The following is a 22,835-nucleotide window of genomic DNA, read 5'->3' as shown; positions in this document are numbered from 1 at the left end:
TTAGCCATTCCACAATATGTACATATATCAAGACAAGACAAAAAACCAATTTGAGTTCTTTGGCCTATTTACCTATCCCAGGGATTTCCCTAGGATATAGGAAATGTGTAATCCCCTCCTGGGGCCTGTGGTGCAGCAGTCTTAAAATGTGGACCATGTACCACATTTTGGATCATCTCTGAGATGGAACTTTGGAATTTTGTTTTTTAATAAGTACCCTAGATGATTTTTATATATGCTAAAATTTCAGATTTACTGCTCTAGTGAATCTTTAGAAATGATACGCAGAGTCACTGGGAAACTGACTTTTATCTTTCTGAAAGTGAGGGTTATCTCAAGTCAAGTGACATACAGAGAATGATTTGAAAGGTTATATTTCAGACTACAAATCTTGTTTTTCTAGTGTGGGAATTTAAGGGGAGTTTAATTTTCATTGGTATTTGTATTTTTTCTTAAGCAATCATGTACTTTTCCCCCCAAAAAACTGGGGAAGAAAATAAGGAAAATAAAATAAAATTTTGGTACTGAAACAAAGTTTAACAGAGAGGTAATATTTATTGAGTACCTAAGTACCTGGCACTGGGCAAAGCGGTTTACCTACATTCTGTCACATTTCTTGGTATATGCCATTACAGAGGCATAGAGAGGTTAAGTAATTTGCCAAGATTCATACTGTTAGTGCTGGAGCTGGGATTCAAACTAATAGTCTTTCTGACTCAAGAGTGGAGAGCTCGTAATTATTGTACTATGCTTCTTTTACATTTCAGGAAGATAGAACAATAAAAGTACATGTGTGTGTTTAATTCTATTACCATAATAGTGTTTATATTTTTATTCAATGTATTAATTATTCACGTAAAATACTTTGCACTGTTATTAATTATTGTACTATGCTTCTTTTACATTTCAGGAAGATAGAACAATAAAAGTACATGTGTGTGTTTAATTCTGTTACCGTAATAGTGTTTATATTTTTATTCAATGTATTAATTATTCACGTAAAATACTTTGCACTGTTATGGATTATACGGCCTTTGGCGAGCTTCCTGGGGAAGGTACCACCATTCATTTCGGGGTAGTGGGGAGATGGCTGGTATGGGGATCAGAACCCTTGACCTTGGTGTTATAATACCATGCTCAAACCAACTGTGCTAACCAGCCAGCCCACAACTTTATTTCTATGAAAAAAAAATTCTAGGTTTTAAGGAAGAAACTACAATTTCTTATTGCATAACCCCTTTGTAAACTTAAGGTTATACAGGTTGAGTATCCCTAATCTGAATATCTGAAATGCTCCAAAATCCAAAACATTTTAAGCCTAGATGTGATGCTCAAAGGTTTTCATATTAGGAATGCTGAATCGGTAAGTATAATGCAAATATTCCAAAATCTGAAAAAAACCTGTCTAAAACACTTCTGGTCTTAAGCATTTTGGATACATGGTACTCAATCTGTATATCTAGTTTAAATAAACAGAAAAATACTTATTTGATCAGTAGTAGAGGTTTTTATTTTATTTTTCTTATTGACCTATGTAGATGCTCCACGCCCTACTAGTCATGCCCGGCCTCCATCAACTAGTTTGATTTATGACTCGGACTTGGCTGTCTCTTATACTGATCTTGATAATCTCTTCAATTCCGATGAGGATGAACTAACAGTGAGTATCCCATTAATGATTAGGATTATAATTTGTTTTCCTTGGTTTTATATAAATTCTTTATTTTTTGTAAGTGATTTGTGACTTGAATAATGTTTTAACCCTAAACAGTTAGAGCATATTTGAAAATAAAATCTTTTTATTTTATTTTTTTAAATCTCATGTTTGAGTACTCTTGACATAGTATCACCTATAAACTTTGAGCTGGTTTTTTTCTTTTGTTTGAATATTTGAAGGACATTTGATTAAGCTTAATTTGAGCTCTGCTCTATGTTCTTTTTCTGCAGTTCTTAGGAAGCAGAATTTTCTTATTCTTTGATCCTCGTTTGAGAAATGACCCTGGAATTGACTCATTTAGAGAATATATAAGTAATTAACTATAAAATTATATGTCTTGTCAATTTATTAAGGAATACCACTTTTTAAAAATTTGTTTGGCACCACAGCTGTAATAAGACAGATACATCTATAATAATGAAAGAGGAAGAAAAAGTAATATTTAATCAATCTTTAACACCCATTTGTAGAGAAATGTGAAGATAAAAGAAATTAAAGCTTAAAATGAGATTCCCTAGAATGTCAACTTTTCTGGCAAATTAATGAATTGGGTGCTGCATTACCACAGAAGGGAATTCTCTTTTCTTCTGCATAAAGGTAGCTTGGAAACTTATATGGTACATTTGGTTTCTTGTTCTATATAATATATGCTTTTAATCCTCTCTTAGCATATATATCAATGTATATGTGTATATGTACATTTATGAGTATATGAATATACATTTATGTATATGTGTGGGAGATACAGCTATACAAAAACTTCTCTATATCCCATAAAGTAGTATATTTTAGGGCACCGTCCACTAGATGAATATATCCTGGAATACTCTGGAACATTTATACTTTCCCTCTCTGAGGCTCCTCTTTTATATATCAGCTGTGGCTCCTCTGAGCTGAAAAGGTTGTACTCAGAGCTCAGTTTATGTATTTATCACAGTGTATAATAAAAGACATGGAACAAAATGTTGTCAGCTCTAAAAACATTGGTGATAGCTTGGAGATGTTAAAACTTAGTTTGTTTAATGTATTAAAACTTATTTTTAGTTAGGGATCCTATTGCTTTTTGTGAGCTCTTTCTGAAGTTTGTGCTTAGTTTTATCTGTTACAGTATTTTTGCAGGGTAAGATTATTAAAACAAAGCAAAAGTATAAACAGGAGATCAGAGTGACGATTAGATAGGGAACTGTAATGTCTTCTACTTAAGAGGACAAATGCTTTGTGAGTATCTTTTACTAAGAAGCAGTTTAATGTTAATTACAAATCCTTCCTATTGCAGGTTTTCTTATTTTTTATTTTACTAGCGTTTAAGTTATAGATTATTCTTATTTCTGTGTGTTTTGAAAGTACTGGTCATTTTATTCGGAGGAACTTTTTCCTCTATTAATTTGGAGGCTTATCAAATAAATATTCAGAGAAAATAAACTGGGATCAGTTATATTTTATATCTTTAAACTATATCTACATATATTTTATATCTTTAAACTATATCTAGTACATATTTGGCTCTATGGCTTTGCTCTTAAGTCACATCTGAATGATTACTATTTCAAGATCACATTGGATGTAAAATTTCAGATAAATATGTGCTTTTTTTTAAATAGCCTGGATCTAAAAAATCAGCGAATGGATCTGATGATAAAGCCAGCTGCAAAGAATCAAAGGCAGGAAATCTGGACCCATTATCTTGCATAAGTAAGCTTCCCAAATCTGTGCTCCAGATAAATTTGCAAACTTTTAATATCAACAGAGCTCCCCGTTCCCTTTGTTTTAAACAAAGATTCACATCTTTTTAATCTTTTGTTAAACTGTATGTTTTATTTAATATAGGCACTGCAGATCTTCATAAGATGTATCCTACACCACCATCATTGGAACAACATATTATGGGATTTTCCCCAATGAATATGAATAATAAAGAATATGGTAGTATGGATGCAACACCTGGAGGAACTGTTCTAGAAGGAAATAGTTCTAGTATAGGAGCACAGTTCAAAATTGAGGTTGATGAGGGATTCTGTAGCCCCAAACCTTCTGAAATTAAAGTAAGTATTTTATTTTTCTAGAAAAATAATTCACTTCTTATATTTTCTTATAGAATTAATTTGTTGCTATATTGAAAAATCCTTTCATAGTGATTCTAGTTTTGTAGGTAACAAATTTGAGGATTGAATTGTGGTGACACTATTGAGAATTAATTTAAGAAAAGAATAGAATTGTATTTACATTTTATTCTATTTAAAGAAGGGGAAAAAGAGCTGGCGGGTTAGCTCACTTATTTAGAGTGTGATGCTGATAATACCAAGGTTAACAGTTCGAATCCCTTTACCAGCCAGCTGCAGGGGGAAAAGAAAAAGGCAGAGAGGGGAAGGCCAGACAATTTGGTTTATTGTTTTTTTTTCCCCTGGAAGATAAGATGCTAAAAGCCCATGGTCTTTATATTGTAGGATTTTTCTTATGTTTATAAGCCTGAAAATTGTCAAGTTCTAGTTGGATGTTCCATGTTTGCACCTCTAAAAACTCTACCAAGCCAATGTCTGCCCCCTATCAAATTGCCAGAAGAGTGTATTTACCGTCAGAGTTGGACTGTTGGAAAATTGGAATTGCTCTCTTCAGGGCCTACAATGCCATTCATCAAAGAGGGGTATGATGTACATTATTATTACAGTATGTAGATGCTTATATAGCTTTAATTTTTTTCTTAGAAGTATCTGGCATGTTGGAAAAAGAATATTGGTTTTGAAAATTTTAAAAATTATTTTCTGGTTAATTGATTATAATGGTAATAGTTGGGTATGGATAAACTTGTATAAACTAAGACCATTATGCTTTGATTATTTGTCTTCAGAAGCACCTTTTGTTTTGGTGTGCCATTCTAAATCGCTCCCACTGGTACATTTGCCATATTTCCCATACTTATCACATTTTAATATCTGAATTTGAGATGTCTTATAATTGGTAACATTTTAAAATTACCATTGTCCCTTTTTGCACATGAACATCTCTAAAATCAGGATATTTTTTACTATCAGTAGCATTTTAAAATCAATGAAATATGAGTATTTCCAGTATAAGAAAAATATAGATAGTAAATGTGGATGTCTACGTGTGGATAAGTGTATACAGATTTTATTTATACTCATAATTTTGGCACTAATTGATTGATCCTTAGCCCAGAGCAAACACCTAGAGTAGATGTGTTAAGCAGAAATAAGTCTTAATTTTGCTTTTAATTTTTATACTAGTTGTTATTTCAAAATTTTAAATGTTACTGAAAAACATTTGGGATATTTTTAGCTGTATTTCACATTACTAATGTGTTCTTTTATGTATGCATTTGATTTTCTTTTACTTTGGTGACAATAGTGATGGAAGTAATATGGATCAAGAATATGGCCCTGCTTATACACCTCAAACCCATACTTCTTTTGGGATGCCTCCCAGCAGTGCGCCTCCTAGTAACAGTGGAGCAGGAATTCTGCCTTCTCCATCCACCCCTAGGTTTCCAACTCCAAGGACTCCTCGGACTCCTCGGACTCCTCGTGGAGCTGGTGGACCTGCTAGTGCTCAAGGTTCAGTCAAATATGAAAATTCAGACTTATATTCACCAGCTTCCACCCCATCCACATGCAGACCCCTTAATTCTGTTGAACCTGCAACAGTCCCTTCTATCCCTGAAGCACACAGCCTTTATGTAAACCTCATCCTTTCAGAATCAGTTATGAATTTGTTTAAAGACTGTAACTTTGATAGTTGTTGTATCTGTGTCTGCAACATGAATATCAAGGGTGCCGATGTTGGAGTTTACATTCCAGATCCAACGCAGGAAGCACAGTATAGGTGTACCTGTGGCTTCAGTGCTGTCATGAACAGAAAATTTGGAAACAATTCAGGATTATTTCTCGAAGATGAACTAGATATCATAGGACGCAACACAGACTGTGGCAAAGAAGCAGAAAAACGTTTTGAAGCTCTCAGGGCTACCTCTGCTGAACATATTAATGGAGGACTAAAGGAATCTGAAAAATTGCCTGATGAGTTGATATTATTGCTACAAGATCAGTGCACTAATTTATTTTCACCCTTTGGAGCAGCAGACCAAGATCCTTTTCCCAAAATTGGTGTAATTAGCAGTTGGGTACGAGTTGAGGAGCGGGACTGTTGCAATGACTGCTACCTTGCGTTAGAACATGGGCGTCAGTTTATGGATAATATGTCAGGAGGAAAAGTTGATGAAGCACTTGTGAAAAGTTCTTGCTTGCACCCCTGGTCCAAAAGAAATGGTAAGTATGCTACTGAAATAATTTTTTGTTTGCTTATTTTCCTTTACTTATATGACTTTGTTTTTTTCCTTTGGAAAAAGTATTAAAGGCAGTTTCCCATGTAGCTAATAAAAACACTTAAACTTGGACTTAAAACTCTTTTAAGTATGACATTTTTAAAAGGAGAATTTCCTAGCAGTTTAGTTTAATCTCATCAATAAAAGTATGGTTATTGTAAATCTGTAACTATGTGGGAATATAAAAAGCACTTGCACGTGTTAATTAGCAGAAAATTGCTACTTGTCTGCTTTACTCAACATTCTTTCACTGAAATAATTATTGAGCACCTTTTATGTGCCAGGCACTGTTCTAGGTTCACTGCTGAACAAAGCAGACAATCCCCTTTTTGAGCCTATAATTTATTGGAGAAGAAAAACAATAAGCAAAAAAGTAATTATGTAATATATCAAATAGTAGCAAGTGCTTTGAAGAAAAAGCAGGATAAAAGAGTAGAAAATGCTATTTTAGATGTATGGTCAGAGACCATATTACCGAGGGGGATCATTTAGGCAAACGTCTATGGTGAGCTATGTGGTTAACTGAGGAAAGAGTGTTTCAGGCAATGCGAGGTGCAAAGACTCTGAGGGAGTACTGTGCTTAATGTGTTGGAAGAACATTAAGGAGGCTTATGTTGCTGAAATGCATTAGAAGATGGGTAAACTGGTAGAAGATGAGTCTAAAAGGTGACCAAGCACCAAGATCATGTTGGGTATTGTAGACCATGTAATGCTTTTATAATTCTAAATGTGATTGGAAGCTGTTGGACAGTTTTGAGCAGAGAAGTAGCATGATCCTTTTTCTGTTTATTTTTTATGGGTATTGTAGACCATGTAATGCTTTTATAATTCTAAATGTGAGTGGAAGCTGTTGGACAGTTTTGAGCAGAGAAGTAGCATGATCCTTTTTCTGTTTATTTTTTAAAAGATCACTGTGGCTATTGTGTGGAAAGTAGCCTGGGAGTTGGAGGCGAGAGTAGAAGCAGATAGATCAGTTGGAAGGCAATTGCAGTAGCTTGGACAAGATTGGAAACAACAGAGGTGTAAGTAGTAGATTCCAGGTATATTTGGGAAATACAAGGGTACTTCGAAAATTTCATAGAAAGATTCATATTATCTTTTAATCCTATTTTTCCATGAACTTTTTGAAGTATGCTTGTAGAACCTACAAGACTTGCTGATACATGTAAGAAAAGATGAGGTATCAAGGATAGGTTGAGCAACTGGATGAACGTGTGCTAACTACAGAGCAGGTGGAATATGTCATATAATAACTTGTGGGGGGGCAGGCAAATACACATTTGTAGATATGAGTTCTATTTTTTTTTTTATTTGGCAGCTAGCCAGTATGGGGATCCAAACCCTTGACCTTGGTGTTATAACACCATGCTCTTACCAACTGAGTAACTGGCCAGCCCTTGAGATATGAGTTTTAAACTCAGAGGGGTGGTTAGGTCTGGTGATTGAAAATTTTTTTAATGTGTAAGTTATCAGAACTAAACCTGTGGAGAAGGATGAAGTAGCTCAGAGAGTGACTGTAGATAGTTCAGTCCAAGGATGGAGCTGACATTTAGAGGTGGAGAAGAGGAGGAAGATCCAGGAAAGTAAACTGAGAAGGAGGTAGGAGGAAAACCAAGAGAGCATGGTGTACTAGAAACCAGGTATAGGAAACATTTGAAGAAGGTGAGAGTGATCATCTATATCAAATAATTTGATATATCAAGGTGAAAACTGAGATAAGACCATTGGATGTGACTGCGTGGAGGTTGGTAGTGACCTTAACAAGCAGTCTCTTTCTTTCTTTTTTGTTTTTTAACTCAAAATATTTTAACGTTTACTTGTACATATTTGTGGGGTAGAGTATGTTGTGTCAGTGCATGCATATACTGCACAATGATTCACTTAGTATAGATAGCATAGTTTTGTACCCATTAGTCCACCACTTTTCCTCCCCCTTGCCACCAGTAATGGGGTAGCTGGGTCGTAAGGTAGATCTGTTTTTAGTTCTCTGTGGAATCTCCATACTGTTTTCCACAGTGGCTGTACCAGTTTACACTCCTACCAGCGATGGAGGAGAGTTCCTTTTCTCCGCATCCTTGCCAGCATTTATTTTCTGTCTTGTTTATAATAGCTATTCTAACTGGAGTGAGATGATATCTCATTGTGGTTTTAAATCGCATTTCCCTGATGATTAATGATGACCATTTTTTCATGTGCCTGTTGGCCATTTGTATGTCTTCTTTTGAGGAAATGTCTGTTGGGGTCCTTTGCCCATTTTTTAATTGGGTTATTTGTTTTTTTGCAGTTGTTTAAGTTATTCATATATTCTGGATATTAGCCCCTCATCGGATGTGTAGTTTGCAATACTTTCTCCCATTCTGTAGGTTGTCTTTTCACTTTGTTGATAGTGTCCCTTGCTGTGCAGAAGCATTCTAGTTTGATGTAGTGCCCTTTGTATATTTTTGCTTTATTTGCCTGTACCTTTGTAGTCTTGCTCACTCCCATTTTGTGTAGTTGGTTCCCCCTATGTTTTCTTCTAGGAGTATCATAGTTTGTCTTAAATTTGGGTCTTTGATCCATTTTGAGTTGATTTTTTTGTGTGGTCTGGTTTCAGTCTTCTGCATGTGGATATCCAGTTGTCCCAGCACCATTTGTTGAAGAGGCTGTCCTTTCCTCATTGTATATTTTTGGCACCTTTTGACGAATAGTTACAACCTGATCAAAGTGGGTTCAGGGGGAAATGGGATAAGAAGCAAATTTCTTTGGGGACTTTTGTTATAAGTAGCAGAGAAATTGGATGGTAGAGTTAAAAGAGAGGTTTTTTTTTAAGGATGCATTGGGAGTGATCCTATAGAGGCAGTTTTTTAATTGACGAATAATAATTGTATATATGTATGGGGTACAGTGTGATGTTTTGATATATGTACACATTGTAGAAAGATTAAATCAAGCTAATTAGCGTATTCAAAACCTTAACTACTTATCTTTTTTTTTTATGGTGAGAACATTTAAAATATACTCTTCCAGCAATCTTGAAATATAGAATACATTATTATTAACTATGGTAAGCATGCTGTGCAGTAGATCTTTAAAACTTATTCCTCCTGTCTAACTGAAACTTTGTACCCTTTGACCAACATCTGCCTTTTCCCAAACCCCACACCCCCTCTATAGAGAGGAAATATTACTGCAGAAGAGAAGATATAATTGTAGGAGCAAAGTCATTGAATTAATGAGAGGTAATAGAGTCCAGGACCCAAGTACAGGGATAGGTAGACCCTTGGAAACATGTCCATTATAAAAGAAGGAAGGCCATAGTTTATGGGTACAGATGCAGAAAATGCTTTTTTTGGACAAGAACAGGGGAAGTGAAAATTTTCCTGTGATTGCTTTTATAGCTGAGGATTAGAGGAGCAGTTGTTGGACAGTGGGAGACGTCAATTGATAGGCTAGTGGTTTCCAAAGTCTAGATTCCCAGACTAGCAGCTTCAAACATTATTGGGAACTTGTTAGAAATGCAAATTTTCACACCCTACCCCAGACCTTCTAAATCAAACTCTGGGGATGGGACTCAGTTCTGCCACTCACTAGCAATATGATCTTGGACAAGTTAAATTAACATCTTGCTTTCTTCATCTGTAACAATGAAGTGTAGCATTGACTTGTGTAGCATTGTAAAGATCTAATGAGTTAATCCATAATAATAATTATAGGCATAGTATTTAGCACATAGTAAATACTGAATTAATATTTACTGCCATTATTAGTATGAAAGTTATCAGTTAGATATTTGTCTTTCAGGCACAGCCAACCTAAAAAATTTTTTTGAATGTCTCAATATGCCACTGAATAACTTTTCCAACTTTTGGTTATAGACTAACATATACAGAAAGTTAGCCTTTTTCAAAATGTAGTTCTTTGTAAGAATCTATGTTCTTAGGTGGTATATGTGATATAATAACTTTTATTTGGTCCTTGTGTCATTTGCTAATTCAGTCATTTTTTAACATATGTGCAAAACAATTTGCTTGGTATTTTGGGATCTATGAAGATATTCTACCTTAAATTGGAACTAAAAAATTGAGGAACTAAAACTATAACGCAGAGTTGAAAGAAGTAAATATAATCCAAATATCCATCAACAGGAGAATGGATAAGTAATTATGATAGTACAGATGGAATGTTATATAAGCTCTGAAAATGCAAGAAGTTATATATGACAAATAAATAAAAATTTAAAAAGTAAGAGATATAAGTAAATGTCATAGGGGTTCAAAAAAAGGGTTGGATTATTTTAAGCCCTATGTAGTAGTAAGAACATAGGCTGTGGAGTCAGCCTGCTTGAGTTTGAAACGTGACTCCATCACTACTTACTATCTATCACCTTAGGCGGGTTATTTAAACTCTCTGTGCTTCAGTTTGTTAAAATAGTGTCAATAACAGATTTACCTCACAGGGTGTTGACAGGATCAAACCAGTTAATACATATAAAACAGTGAGCAGTGCCTGGCACATGGTAAGAAGTCATACTTTGTTAGTGGTAATGACAACAGCAGCAGTAGCATTAGTGGTACTCTTTATTTGTTATTATTTGTTTTTAAGAATCAACTTATTTGCAAAATAGTAGAAAATATTTACTTTTACCTAGTGTACATTTTTTGTGTAATGTCTCAGTAAACACTGTAAATAGAATGCTCTGCAGTCATAAAAATGAATTTTATCTTAAGAACTTGTCCAAGAAAAAATAATTCAGAACAAACAAAAAGAGAAATGCCTCTATATTTTAATATAAATTTTTCAGTGTAAAAACAAATAATGCCAGAAACAAAAAACATAAATGTGCAATATTGAAATACTTTGATTAAATTATTGTAGCATCATAAAATAGTAGCAATGTCCTACGATAAGGCCTGTGGCCTAATGGTTTCCTTCTTCTGCCTTAGATGCTCTTCCCTTAACAAAAAACATAAATGTGCAATATTGAAATACTTTGATTAAATTATTGTAGCATCATAAAATAGTAGCAACGTCCTACGATAAGGCCTGTGGCCTAATGGTTTCCTTCTTCTGCCTTAGATGCTCTTCCCTTATGTATTTACATGGGGAACCCTCTTGTCTCCTTTAAATCTTGTCTGATGTCATCTTCTCAGAAAAAAATTGCAAACCCCTCTTCAGATTCTTCATCCTGCTTTTTCTGTTTTTTTTTCCATAGTGTTTGGTTATTACTTTCTAACATACTATATAATTTATTGATTTTAAAAAAAAAACTATTTTATTTATTTTATTTGGAGGGGGAACTGAACCCTTGCCCTTGGTGTTACCAGCACTGTGCTCTAACCAAGTGGGGCAACCGGTCAGCCCATTTTACTGATTGATTGTTGTCTCTTACCCCATTAAATACACCCAATGCAAGTTTTGTGTAAGGATAAACGTTTTGTTTATATCCCAAACACCTAGAAATACCTAACAGGTAGTAGATAATCAAGACATTGAAATATTTGTTTGAATGAGTTTAAAGGTCTACAAAGTATAGGTTGTGTATTTTATTTTTATTTATTTTTTGTCTTTTTCGTGACCTGCAAGGGGATCGCAACACGCACCGCACCGCGCTCAGCCAGTGAGCGCACCGGCCATTCCTATATAGGATCCGAACCTGCAGCAGGAGTGTCGCTGCACTCCCAGCCCCGCACTCTCCCGAGTGCGCCACAGGGTCAGCCCCAGTTTGTGTATTTTAATGGCAACATTAATTTTGTTCAAGATAGAAAAAGCTTTGTTCTAATTATAAAAATACATACTAGCTGAACAAAAATTAAGAATCTAGACAATAAAGCTTTGTTCTAATTATAAAAATACATACTAGCTGAACAAAAATTAAGAATCTAGACAATACAGAAAAGTAGAAATAAAAATTGCTCATATTTTTGCTCATCCCCACCATCATACCACCTCTTGATCACTCTTTTTTTCAAAAACAGCTTTATAAACATAGCACACAATTCACCTCTTTAAAATGTACCATTGAATGGTTTTAGTATTCGCAGAGTTGTGCAGCCGTTGCCAAATCAGTTTTAGAACATTTTCATCACCCCCCAAATAAACCCCATTAGTACCCATTTGTCTCAATTATTGATTCTTAGGTTACATCTTATATAGGAGAAGGCAGGCATGCTGCAAAGGGTCTGGAAGAACAAAAATTAAGAATCTAGACAATAAAGCTTTGTTCTAATTATAAACATACATACTAGCTGAACAAAAATTAAGAATCTAGACAATACAGAAAAGTAGAAATAAAAATTGCTCATATTTTTGCTCATCCCCACCATCATACCACCTCTTGATCACTCTTTTTTTCAAAAACAGCTTTATAAACATAGCACACAATTCACCTCTTTAAAATGTACCATTGAATGGTTTTAGTATTCGCAGAGTTGTGCAGCCGTTGCCAAATCAGTTTTAGAACATTTTCATCACCCCCCAAATAAACCCCATTAGTACCCATTAGCAGTCACTTCCTGTTTCCCTCTACCCTCCCTGCTGTAGGCAACCAGTAGTCTACTTTCTGTCTCTATGGATTTGCCTGTTTGGGATATTTTATATAAATGCAATTAAACAACATGATGTCTTTTGTGACTGGCTACTTTCACTTAGCATGTTTTCAAGGTTCATCCCTTCTGTAGCATGTGTCAGTAATTAATCCCTTTATATTACTGAATAATATTCCATTGTATGGACACACAAATATTTTATTTATCTGTTCATCATAAGAGTGGCATTTTTTCCCACGTTTTGGCTGTGGGAAAATGAGTACTGCTGCTATGAAACATTCATATACAATTTTTTTGAATGCCTGCTTTTAATCCTGTTGGGTATACACTAGGAGTATAATTGATAGGTCATATAGTAATTCCAGGTTTAACTGTATTCTTTGAAGCCTCAAAATTTTTAATTTTGATTAAGTCTAGTTTGGTTTTTTTTTCTTGTTGCTTATGCTTTTGTTTTTATGTCTAAAAAGGTTTTGGCTAATGCAAGGTCATGAAAATGTACTCCTTTTTATTTTAAGAGTTTTGTAGTTTTAATTCTTACATTTGGGTCTGTGATCCATTCTGAATTAATTTTTTTTTAAGTCACAACTATATCAAATTTATTATTCCAATGGCACTAATACAGGTGGAGGTGTGCTCATGGTGATGAATTAATTTTTTATATATAGTGTATGGAATGGGTCCAGCTTCATTCTTTTGCATGTGAATATCAAGTTGTCCCAGAATCATCTGTGGAAAAGGTTATCATTAAGTTGCCTTGGCACCTTTGTCAAAAATCAGTTGACCATAAATGTGAGGTTTGATTTGTGAGAGCTCAGTTCTTTTCTGTTGATTTATATGTCTTCCATGATCACTCTTCAAAATCATTACATATCCTTTACCTATTATTTTTCATTCATGTCTCAGCTTATGAAGATATTCATTTTTCTTCCTTAACATTTGTCACAATATGTAATTATATTCTTTTTCATGTCAGTCTCACCCCCCACTGATTGTATAGTCCCCGAAAACATAAATAGGAATTTGTTTACATAGTATTCTCAGCAGCTAGCATAGGGGCATAGTTCCTGGCCCATAGTAGGCCTTCAATAAATATTTTTTTAAAGAATGAAAGAGAACATCTATGAGAATCACATTGAATTAAAATAAAAATCAAATTCCTGAGCCTCACCTACGTCAGACTTTCTGGGGGTTGAGCACTGCATATGTGTTTTTAAAAGTCTCCCGTGTGATTATAAACAACAGCTTTAGCCAATGACAACTTTTTCTAGACTTTGTTTTATGTGAATATTCATATATGTATACACATACCTGTAATTGTGTAAAATAAAATATATTCCATAGATAGTTTTGTAACCTGTTTTTCATTTACCAGTGTATTGGTCATTAGTTCATGTCAGATAGCTCTGTTATCGCTTTTAATGACTAAATAGTATTTTATTATGTATATAATAGTTTATTTAAGCATAGTAGTTATTAAGCATTGCATTTGGAATTAAATTACTTCTAGTTCTGTACACTATGTATAAATAGGAAATTAAAGCTGGCAATATAATAATGAATTAAGGCTGGCTGATTAAGCTCAGTTGATTAGAGCCCAGTGTTATACCAGGGTCAAGGGTTTGGATCCCCATACTTGCCAGCTGCAAAAAATAAATACAAAATAAAATAATGAGTTAAAGTTGAATGATTTAATATAACAGTGTGCTCAAACAGGTTTGATGGTACAACTGAACCATAATGGGGGCCAGATTAATTATATCAATATCATTTAGTGATTTTTCTTTTAGCTAAATTTTTCATTTACAAGCAGCACCTTTTATACCCATTTTATACCCATTCTGATAGTTGATCAGAAATGCAGATCATAATAATTTGATGATCTGTAAATCTAGGTTTATAAAATATCTATGGATAGTAACACTTTTTAGCAATGTGAGCAAGTTTATCTGTTATTTTACAAGTTCTGCATTTCAGAGTTGTTACAGTCTACCATTTTTCCCAAATTAAACTTGGTCATTATGAGGTTACTTCAAAAAGTTCATGGAAAGATTCATATTATCTTTCAGTTCTATTTTTCCATGAGCTTTTGAAGTACCGTTGTATAACTAGTCCTATTTATCTGATCATTTTACCATTGTTGTGGTAATTAAGGGACATAACATAACTTATTTCAATGTGAGGCAAAGTTCGTTCTTGTAAAATACCTGTAAGCACCAAAAACAACCAAAAAAAATGCAAAAAGAAGGAAATTTAATTAATTTATAAATTGATTAATCAGTTAATGAATGACTATTTTTATGGAGATGAATTACAGTGCCTTTATTTTGTGAGTATCTAGAAGAATCATTTCTGCAGATCATTTTATGTAGAACTTAATACAGTTCTCTGCACAGTGTTTAATCATCTTGATGATGAAGAGCTGAACTTCTTTAGATATATTTCTTATTACCTTAAAATTTTATTTGTGTTGACAATAGCAATTCTTATTCATCTTTTTCTTAAAATGCTTGTAGATGTGAGTATGCAGTGCTCACAGGATATACTTCGAATGCTCCTCTCTCTCCAGCCAGTTCTTCAGGATGCTATTCAGAAAAAAAGAACAGTAAGACCTTGGGGGGTTCAAGGTCCTCTCACTTGGCAACAGTTTCATAAAATGGCTGGCCGAGGTTCTTATGGTAAGTAATTTATAGTGGGTAAAGTGTAATGACTGATTTTATATCAGTCCTCAGATTTCTTTTTTATTAGTTTTTAAAATATATTTTTAAAAGATTTTTTATAGGAGTTTTATTTTACAGAGAAATTGAGCAAAAAGTACAGTTTGTTCCCATACCCTTCCCCTACCCACGTAAACAGTTTCTCTTATTATTGATATGTCATGTTAGTGTGGTAAGTTTGTTACAATTATGAATCAATATTGATATATTACTAACTTAATTTTACTTTAGGGTTCCCTCTTTGTATTATACAGTTTTTTGGGTTTTGCCACATGCAAAATGTGATATATTCACCATTATAGTATGATACAAAATAGTTTTGCTGCCCTAAAAATCCTCTGTTCTCCACCTATTCCTTCCTTCTTCCCTCCCTCATCCCCTGAAACCCTGGCAACCACTGATTTTTTTTGTTGTTGTTGTTCCATTACCTCAAACATTTATCATTTCTTGGTTGTTGGAAACATTTCAAATCCTCGCTTCTTGCTAATTGAAACTATACAATAAGTTGTTGTTAATTATAGTCACTCTACAGTGCCGTAGAACACTAGTTATTATTCCTCCTGTCTAGCTGTTCCCAACTAGAATAAGCACATTAGTCTTCATTTAATATTTTTGTGGCATATACTTAAGGCCACTATGGTCCAATCCTAGCCAGTTTCAACATTTCCAGCATTCAATTTACCAGTTTCTCCAACTCAATTTCAAAAGGAACACTTAGATCTATTTTTACTTATTGGACTTTCCAATAAGATGTTATGTGAAGAAAGGTTTTTAAAAGGCTAAGATTTTTTTAAAAAGGCTAAAAACTAATTTTGTTGTAAATCACCATTTTATGAAATTGAATGAAAATTGGGGGGTGGGGGGTGGGGAAGAGAGTGTAATACTAGTGATAAAAGGCCCTAAGGTCTTTATTTTAAAATGAATTAGGACAAAGAAATTCGCTAGTTATGACAAGAGTAGCAAGTGAATACTCTCAATAGGTATACAGTAGATTTATAGTCAACTGATGGAAAAGAACATTCAGAATGCTTAAACTATGTGCTGAAGATTGTTTCTAAAAGGTAGGGTATAACTGGAGTTTTTAAAATATATTTGGAATAATAGTTCTTAACATTGAAATCTTGTGACTTTTGTGTGTGGTTTCAGAATGCATTATATTCAAAAGTAGCAGATTTGCCTATATTTTCCTTTCTTCCTTTTATTAATGACTAAATTAAACTGGTATTCTATGAAAAATGCAGGTTAATGATAATATTTTTTAGTGTAAACTTCTTTATTCTTTTAAAAACCAAGATAATATTTACTTATTTATTTATTTCTGCACCTTACAGACTTCGGTGATCATTTCTATCATTACATATAGAGCTGTCTTTCCTTTTTTTAATGGTTGCATATATTCCATTCTTCTTTACATATAATGTATTTTTTCAGTGTACTGGTTATGGACATTTAGATTGTTTCCATCATTATCATTACAATTATTCTTCAATAGTGCACACATCCTTGGCTTAAAGCATGTTGGTATTTTTTTTTAAATATTGCTAAATTACTCTCTACAATATCAATTTTAAATTCCCACCAGTTAAGTACATACTTCCCCAAACTTTTACCAGTAGGGTGCTGAGTAGATGGATGAAAAATGGCTACTTTATTGTGTGGTTTGAGAGACTGAGTGGTACAGACTGTGAAGGTAGATTTTCTGGGTTCAAATTTCTGCTCTGCCACTTGTGTGATGCTGGAGAAGTTGCTTAACTGCTTCATTCCTGTTTTCTCATCTCTAAAATGAGGCTAATAATAGTATCTGCTTGATATAATTTTTTCTGAGGATTTAATGAGTTAATATATGTAGAGAACTTTGAGCAGTCCCTAGCATATAGTGTTATAGTTATTTGCTGTTGTTAATTTTAAATTACTTTTTCTTCTGAGATTGAGCATCTTTTTATGTGAAAGAAGAATTTCTAGGTCAAAGGTTCTGATCCCGGGCCGGCCCATGGCTCACTTGGGAGAATGCGGTGCTGATAACACCAAGGCCAAGGGTTCGGATCCCTATGTAGGAATGGTGTGGTGCTGACAACACCAAGTCAAGGGTTAAGATCCCCTTACCAGTCATCTTTTAAAAACAACAACAACAACAACAACAACAAAGGTTCTGATACCTATACTGGACAGCTGCCAAGAAAAAAAAAAAATAGTATTTCTATTTTTGTAAACATTGTTCATGTTTTTTACCCATTTTTCTATTAGGTTGTTGGTCATTTTCTTTTTTTAAAAAAAGTATTTTATTGTGGTAAGAGCACTTAACATGAGATCTACCCTCTTAACAAATTTTTACATATACGAATCAGTATTATTGATTCCTGTACAATATTGTACAATAGATCTTGTTGGCTATTTTCTTACGGATTTATAGGTCCCCTTTATGTGACAAGGGAATTAACCTTTGTCATATGCATTGCACATTTTTTTCCAATTTGTTAATTATTTGGCTTTGTTTATAATATGTTTTTTCATGTTCATGCCCAAAACTTAAATTTCTCTAGTCAGGTTAATAAGTTTGTTTAGTGGATAGGTTTTATGTTATGGTTACAAAGACTTTCCTCTAAATTTTGTTAAGGGGCTGGATGGTTAGCTCAGTTGGTTAGAGCACATTGTTAAAACACCAAGGTCATGAGTTTGGATCCCCATACTGGTCAGCAGCCCCCCAAAAAGGGGGGGTGGGGAGTAAATTTATTAAAAAGAAAATAAAGCCTCCCTCTGTGTTTTCTTACTGTATTTCTGGTTTTTTTCATTCAGATTAACTTTTTTACCTTTAAATTAAGGTAGTCAAATATGTTTTATAAAGACTGTTTAGGAAATTCTTAACTGTGAAAAAGTCTCAATCACTGGATTTTAAATATTTTAGTCTTTAATCAAATATCTTTACTAATAATGACTTCATTAACCTTTGACAAATAAAAAGAAGACATGTCTTGATTTTAAGTGTTTTCTTAAAATATGTCTTTCTTATTTAGGAACTGATGAATCCCCAGAACCACTGCCAATCCCCACATTTTTGTTGGGTTATGATTATGATTTTCTGGTGCTTTCTCCATTTGCTCTCCCTTATTGGGAGAGACTTATGCTGGAACCCTATGGATCTCAAAGAGATATAGCCTATGTTGTACTATGTCCAGAGAATGAAGCCTTGTTAAATGGAGCCAAAAGCTTTTTTAGAGATCTTACTGCAATATATGAGGTAGGTGTTTTTAAGAGGTGGCATTTTAAAACTACCTTTTGGTTTGTATGTTTATATATAAAATATACTAGGCAATTAAGATTATTGGGACAGAGTGATTATGATGTCAGACTAGATGTTTGATTCTCATACTAGCTACTTGCATTCTTTTCTGAGTTTGACCCAGTCTCTTTGTTTGATGTGTGTGTCATGGGTCACAGTGGAAATTGCCATTTTGGGGGAAGGAACTTTGAGGGCATATGTATCCCATTTAAAGTGACATTTTTTAAAGCAAAGGGTAGCATTGTTAAATAGTCAGGAAAATAATTACATTTATAAAAATTCTAGTCTTGCTTCTCTAGGACCTAAGGTAGTGACATTAGCTCATATGAAAAGTAAAGCTATACTAGGTATCTCTAAGATTCATTTCAGATCTGAAATTCTTGACTGTTCTTTTAATTCTCATGTTGTATCCATCACTAGGCCCAACGATTGTAAATTGTAAATGCTATGGGGCATAAAGTCTTCCTTCACTATACCATCCTTTTCCCACAAACACTTGGAAATCCAGTTTTTAAATTTTAATTTCTTTTCAGTCTGAATTGTTAGTCTGTGTTGGTTAGTTTCCTTATATATTTTCCACATAATTACAAATAAATTTTCCACATAATTACAAGTTATCTGCACTGTTTTTTGGGTTTTTTTTAATAAAGAAACATTTCCTGTAGGGTGTTATTTGCAACCCTAGTTCTGCAAAATACTCTCAAAAAAAAGTTCCATAGTTAAATAGCTTTGGGGAAATATTGTGTATTATATCATCTTTTAGAGATTCACAATTCATATTAGATAATTAAAGGCTTTGAAATTTTTACAGTAAAGAAATCTTCTCAATTTGCTTAATCCCACGTTGCAAATTTATTTGACATTGGGCTTCTTGTAACAAAAATCAGTGGCCCGTAGAACTAGAGAGAGAGCTGGCAAATATATAGTGTATTTATCTGCCAATTTTTATTTTGCTTTGACTTAGGGATAGATATATTTATATACATAAATCAGATGTACAACCTAAAATGATGGCATTTTTATGCTCACTTATTTCTGCATTGTGTAAGCTTTCATTATTCATACCAAATGGTTCTAGTGCTATTATTATCTAGGTGTTTTTTCTTTAGAGATATTTTAATTTTGAAAGAAATTTAATATATCTCTAATGTAAAAAGGAAAAAGACCTGTGTCTCCATTTCACCCTTGATATTTTTGTCTCAAATGTTAATTACAAGTGATTATGCTTATTTTAAATAGCTTAAATGCTCTATTTTATATGTACCTAGATACTTCAATAAATTCATTAATTCTGCTTTCTATGTGTATTTATAGTCCTGTCGATTAGGTCAACATAGACCTATTTCTCGACTGTTGACGGATGGGATCATGAGAGTTGGATCTACTGCATCAAAGAAACTATCAGAAAAGTTGGTAGCAGAATGGTTTTCTCAGGCAGCTGATGGTAACAATGAAGCATTTTCTAAACTCAAGCTTTACGCACAAGTCTGCAGATATGACCTAGGTATTGAATTTGTATTTATTATATGAGGCCAACATTAGCAAAGTGTGGCCTGGTCCACCAGCTATTTTTCTAAATATAATTTTGTTGGAATACAACGGTCCTCATTTATTTACATATTGTCTCTGGCTGCTTTTCTGCTACAAGAGACAATATTGTGACAGAGACTGTTGTGACAGAGAGAGTGTGGCTGCAAAGCCAAAAATATTTACCATCTGACCCTTTGCAGAAAAAGTATGCTGATCCTGGTATAGGGATCCTATCAGGTGGAAGAAAATTGTGGGTTATAAACTATTTTCTGTTGCTTCTGTAGTATCTGATGTTTTAAGTTTATTAAGATTCTTGATTTATTAATAGTTTAGAGATAAAGTAATTTGTACTTAACATCTGTGGCACCAAGAAATAGTTATTTGTTGTAGCTAAGAAAATAACAGATATTTGACACCCTTGAAGTAAATATCAATGGACTTCCTTTAGATTTACTCCAAAGAGATGGAGAACGAAAATATTGAATCTCATTAGACATTCCTATAATCTGAACCCCACGATAACATTCTACCATTTTATATTTTAATTAGTTCCCAGTGTTGTCACTATTCAACTTGTGATTTAGGAACCTTTCAATAGTTTAATGAGAATTTGCTAGATTTTGTTTATTACATTAACTTAAGTGTGCCTAGGAAATAGAATTTTAATTATGCTTTCATAGTAGTCATTAATTTGTATGAAAATGCTGGTTTACTTTTTCAATTCCATTTTAAATTTGTTTCTTCAGTTTTCAGGGGAAAATAGAAAGGTATTTTACTACATATATATGCTACACTGATAGTAAGAGGTTTAGGGAGGGTAATTACCAAGAAAATATCAACTAGATTATTATTTTATTCACATAGTAGAATAAAAAAAAAAGAACCAGTGAAATAAAGAATTAAATATCCTACCTGTTTTTATTCTTTAGGTCCTTATCTTGCTTCCCAGCCATTGGACAGCTCTCTATTGTCCCAGCCAAATTTAGTTGCCCCTACAAGTCAGTCTTTGATTACTCCACCTCAGATGACAAATACTGGAAATGCTAATACTCCATCTGCCACCTTAGCATCTGCAGCAAGCAGCACTATGACAGTGACTTCAGGTGTTGCTGTATCTACATCAGTTGCCACAGCTAATTCTACTTTGACCACAACTTCAACTTCATCTTCATCATCCTCCAACTTGAATAGTGGAGTATCATCAAATAAACTACCTTCATTTCCACCCTTTGGCAGTATGAACAGTAGTGCTACAGGATCCATGTCTACACAAGCAAGTACAGTTCAGAATGGCCAAGTAGGAGGGCAACAGTCATCAGCTCTACAGACAGCTGGGATTTCTGGAGAGTCGTGTTCGCTACCGACTCAGCCACATCCTGATATATCTGAAAGGTGCCTTTAAAAATATTCATCTTTGCAGAAACTATAAGGTTTTTATCATAGAATCTGAGGGTGGGAATTAAGACCTAGAAAACCATTTAGTCCAGATATCTTTATGATGTTTGAATCTGTTCTGTGACATAATTGTTAAGAAGATTCACCTAAGTAAATCACTCCAGTGATTGAGAAGTCACTATTGAGCCACTCTGTTTAGAGGTGTTAGTCTTGCCAAGGTTTGAATCTCAGCTCTTCCATTTACTGGCTTTATGACTTTGTGAAAATTCTAATCTTTTTAAGCATGTTTCTTTCTCTGTAAAGTGGAAGTAATATGATATAATGTGATTACGTACTTTACACAGTGCCTCCAACTTATTTTTAATGACAGCAGTGATGATGACAGCTGTCATTTCTTTTATAATGAAAGTATTGAGTGAGTTTCCCTTTTGATTTATAGGGTAGGTTAGCCTGAGCTTAGTTATATCTGTCAGCTACCCAGGATGCAGTTGTACCCAAAGTTACACACATATACGTGGGTAAAAACAAACTATTACCCTGATTGATCTGCCCATCTTGAACATCTAAGTAGATTTGAAGTTTAAAAAAATAATCAAACCACCCATCAAAGAATGAAGCTTATTTACCATTGAAATTATGAAGTATGAAATGAATGTATATACTCTAAAAATGTATAAGAACATTGAATTGGTCTGGAAACCTGGTTTCTTTCCGGTCTAGCTCTGCTTCTAGCCACCTTTGTCATTTTAGGCAGCTGAAATATGTCTCAGTTTTGTCCCTTAAGTGCTAAGCTCTCTTTGGTTTCTGATACACTGTGGTTTTTAGAATTCAATTTTATTTTTATTTTTTCAATGCAAGACCTCTTAATGGAAGGGTCTTTGTATACTGTGAAATTGTATGTGTAATGTTTCTAGTTCTCTTTGGGGAGAAAGAGACATCCTTCATTTTCAGAGAGGCTTTCTCACACATCTCACCAAAAAAAGGGGAAGGGGTGTTAACCTGTTTGATGCTACCCTAAGTAAATACATACAACTTCTTGTCTTATTTCTACTTCAAATTTTAGCACGATGGATCGGGATAAAGTGGGAATCCCAACAGACGGTGATTCACATGCAATCACCTATCCACCTGCAATTGTTGTTTATATAATTGATCCTTTTACATATGAAAATAAAGATGAGAGTACTAACTCTTCTAATGTATGGACTTTGGGGCTACTTCGATGCTTTCTGGAAATGGTCCAGACTCTTCCTCCTCATATCAAGAGTACTGTTTCTGTACAGGTAAGAGTAATAAATGTTGTGAGTTAAATATATTTATAAAACAGTTTAAGGTTGGCAGA

General features: G+C 33.9%; 1 protein-coding gene across 2 annotated transcripts in view; it reads left to right on the top strand.

Annotated features, from left to right (window-relative positions):
• Positions 1-22,835, top strand: part of MED13 (mediator complex subunit 13) — a 98,801-nt gene that overhangs the window by 57,302 nt on the left and 18,664 nt on the right. For both annotated transcript variants that reach the window (XM_008576121.1, XM_008576119.1), the window contains exons 12-21: positions 1,539-1,660; positions 3,319-3,409; positions 3,545-3,759; positions 4,162-4,358; positions 5,081-5,997; positions 15,091-15,252; positions 18,303-18,526; positions 19,883-20,072; positions 21,028-21,490; positions 22,557-22,776. In XM_008576121.1, coding sequence (XP_008574343.1) covers positions 1,539-1,660; positions 3,319-3,409; positions 3,545-3,759; positions 4,162-4,358; positions 5,081-5,997; positions 15,091-15,252; positions 18,303-18,526; positions 19,883-20,072; positions 21,028-21,490; positions 22,557-22,776 — 2,801 coding nt within the window. The remainder of the gene's footprint in view (positions 1-1,538; positions 1,661-3,318; positions 3,410-3,544; positions 3,760-4,161; positions 4,359-5,080; positions 5,998-15,090; positions 15,253-18,302; positions 18,527-19,882; positions 20,073-21,027; positions 21,491-22,556; positions 22,777-22,835) is intronic.

Source organism: Galeopterus variegatus, unplaced genomic scaffold (assembly GCF_000696425.1).
Source record: "Galeopterus variegatus unplaced genomic scaffold, G_variegatus-3.0.2 Scaffold1292, whole genome shotgun sequence".
Taxonomy (NCBI): domain Eukaryota; kingdom Metazoa; phylum Chordata; class Mammalia; order Dermoptera; family Cynocephalidae; genus Galeopterus; species Galeopterus variegatus.
The sequence above is the reverse complement of the archived record's forward strand: the minus strand, read 5'-3'. Positions and strand labels throughout refer to the sequence as shown.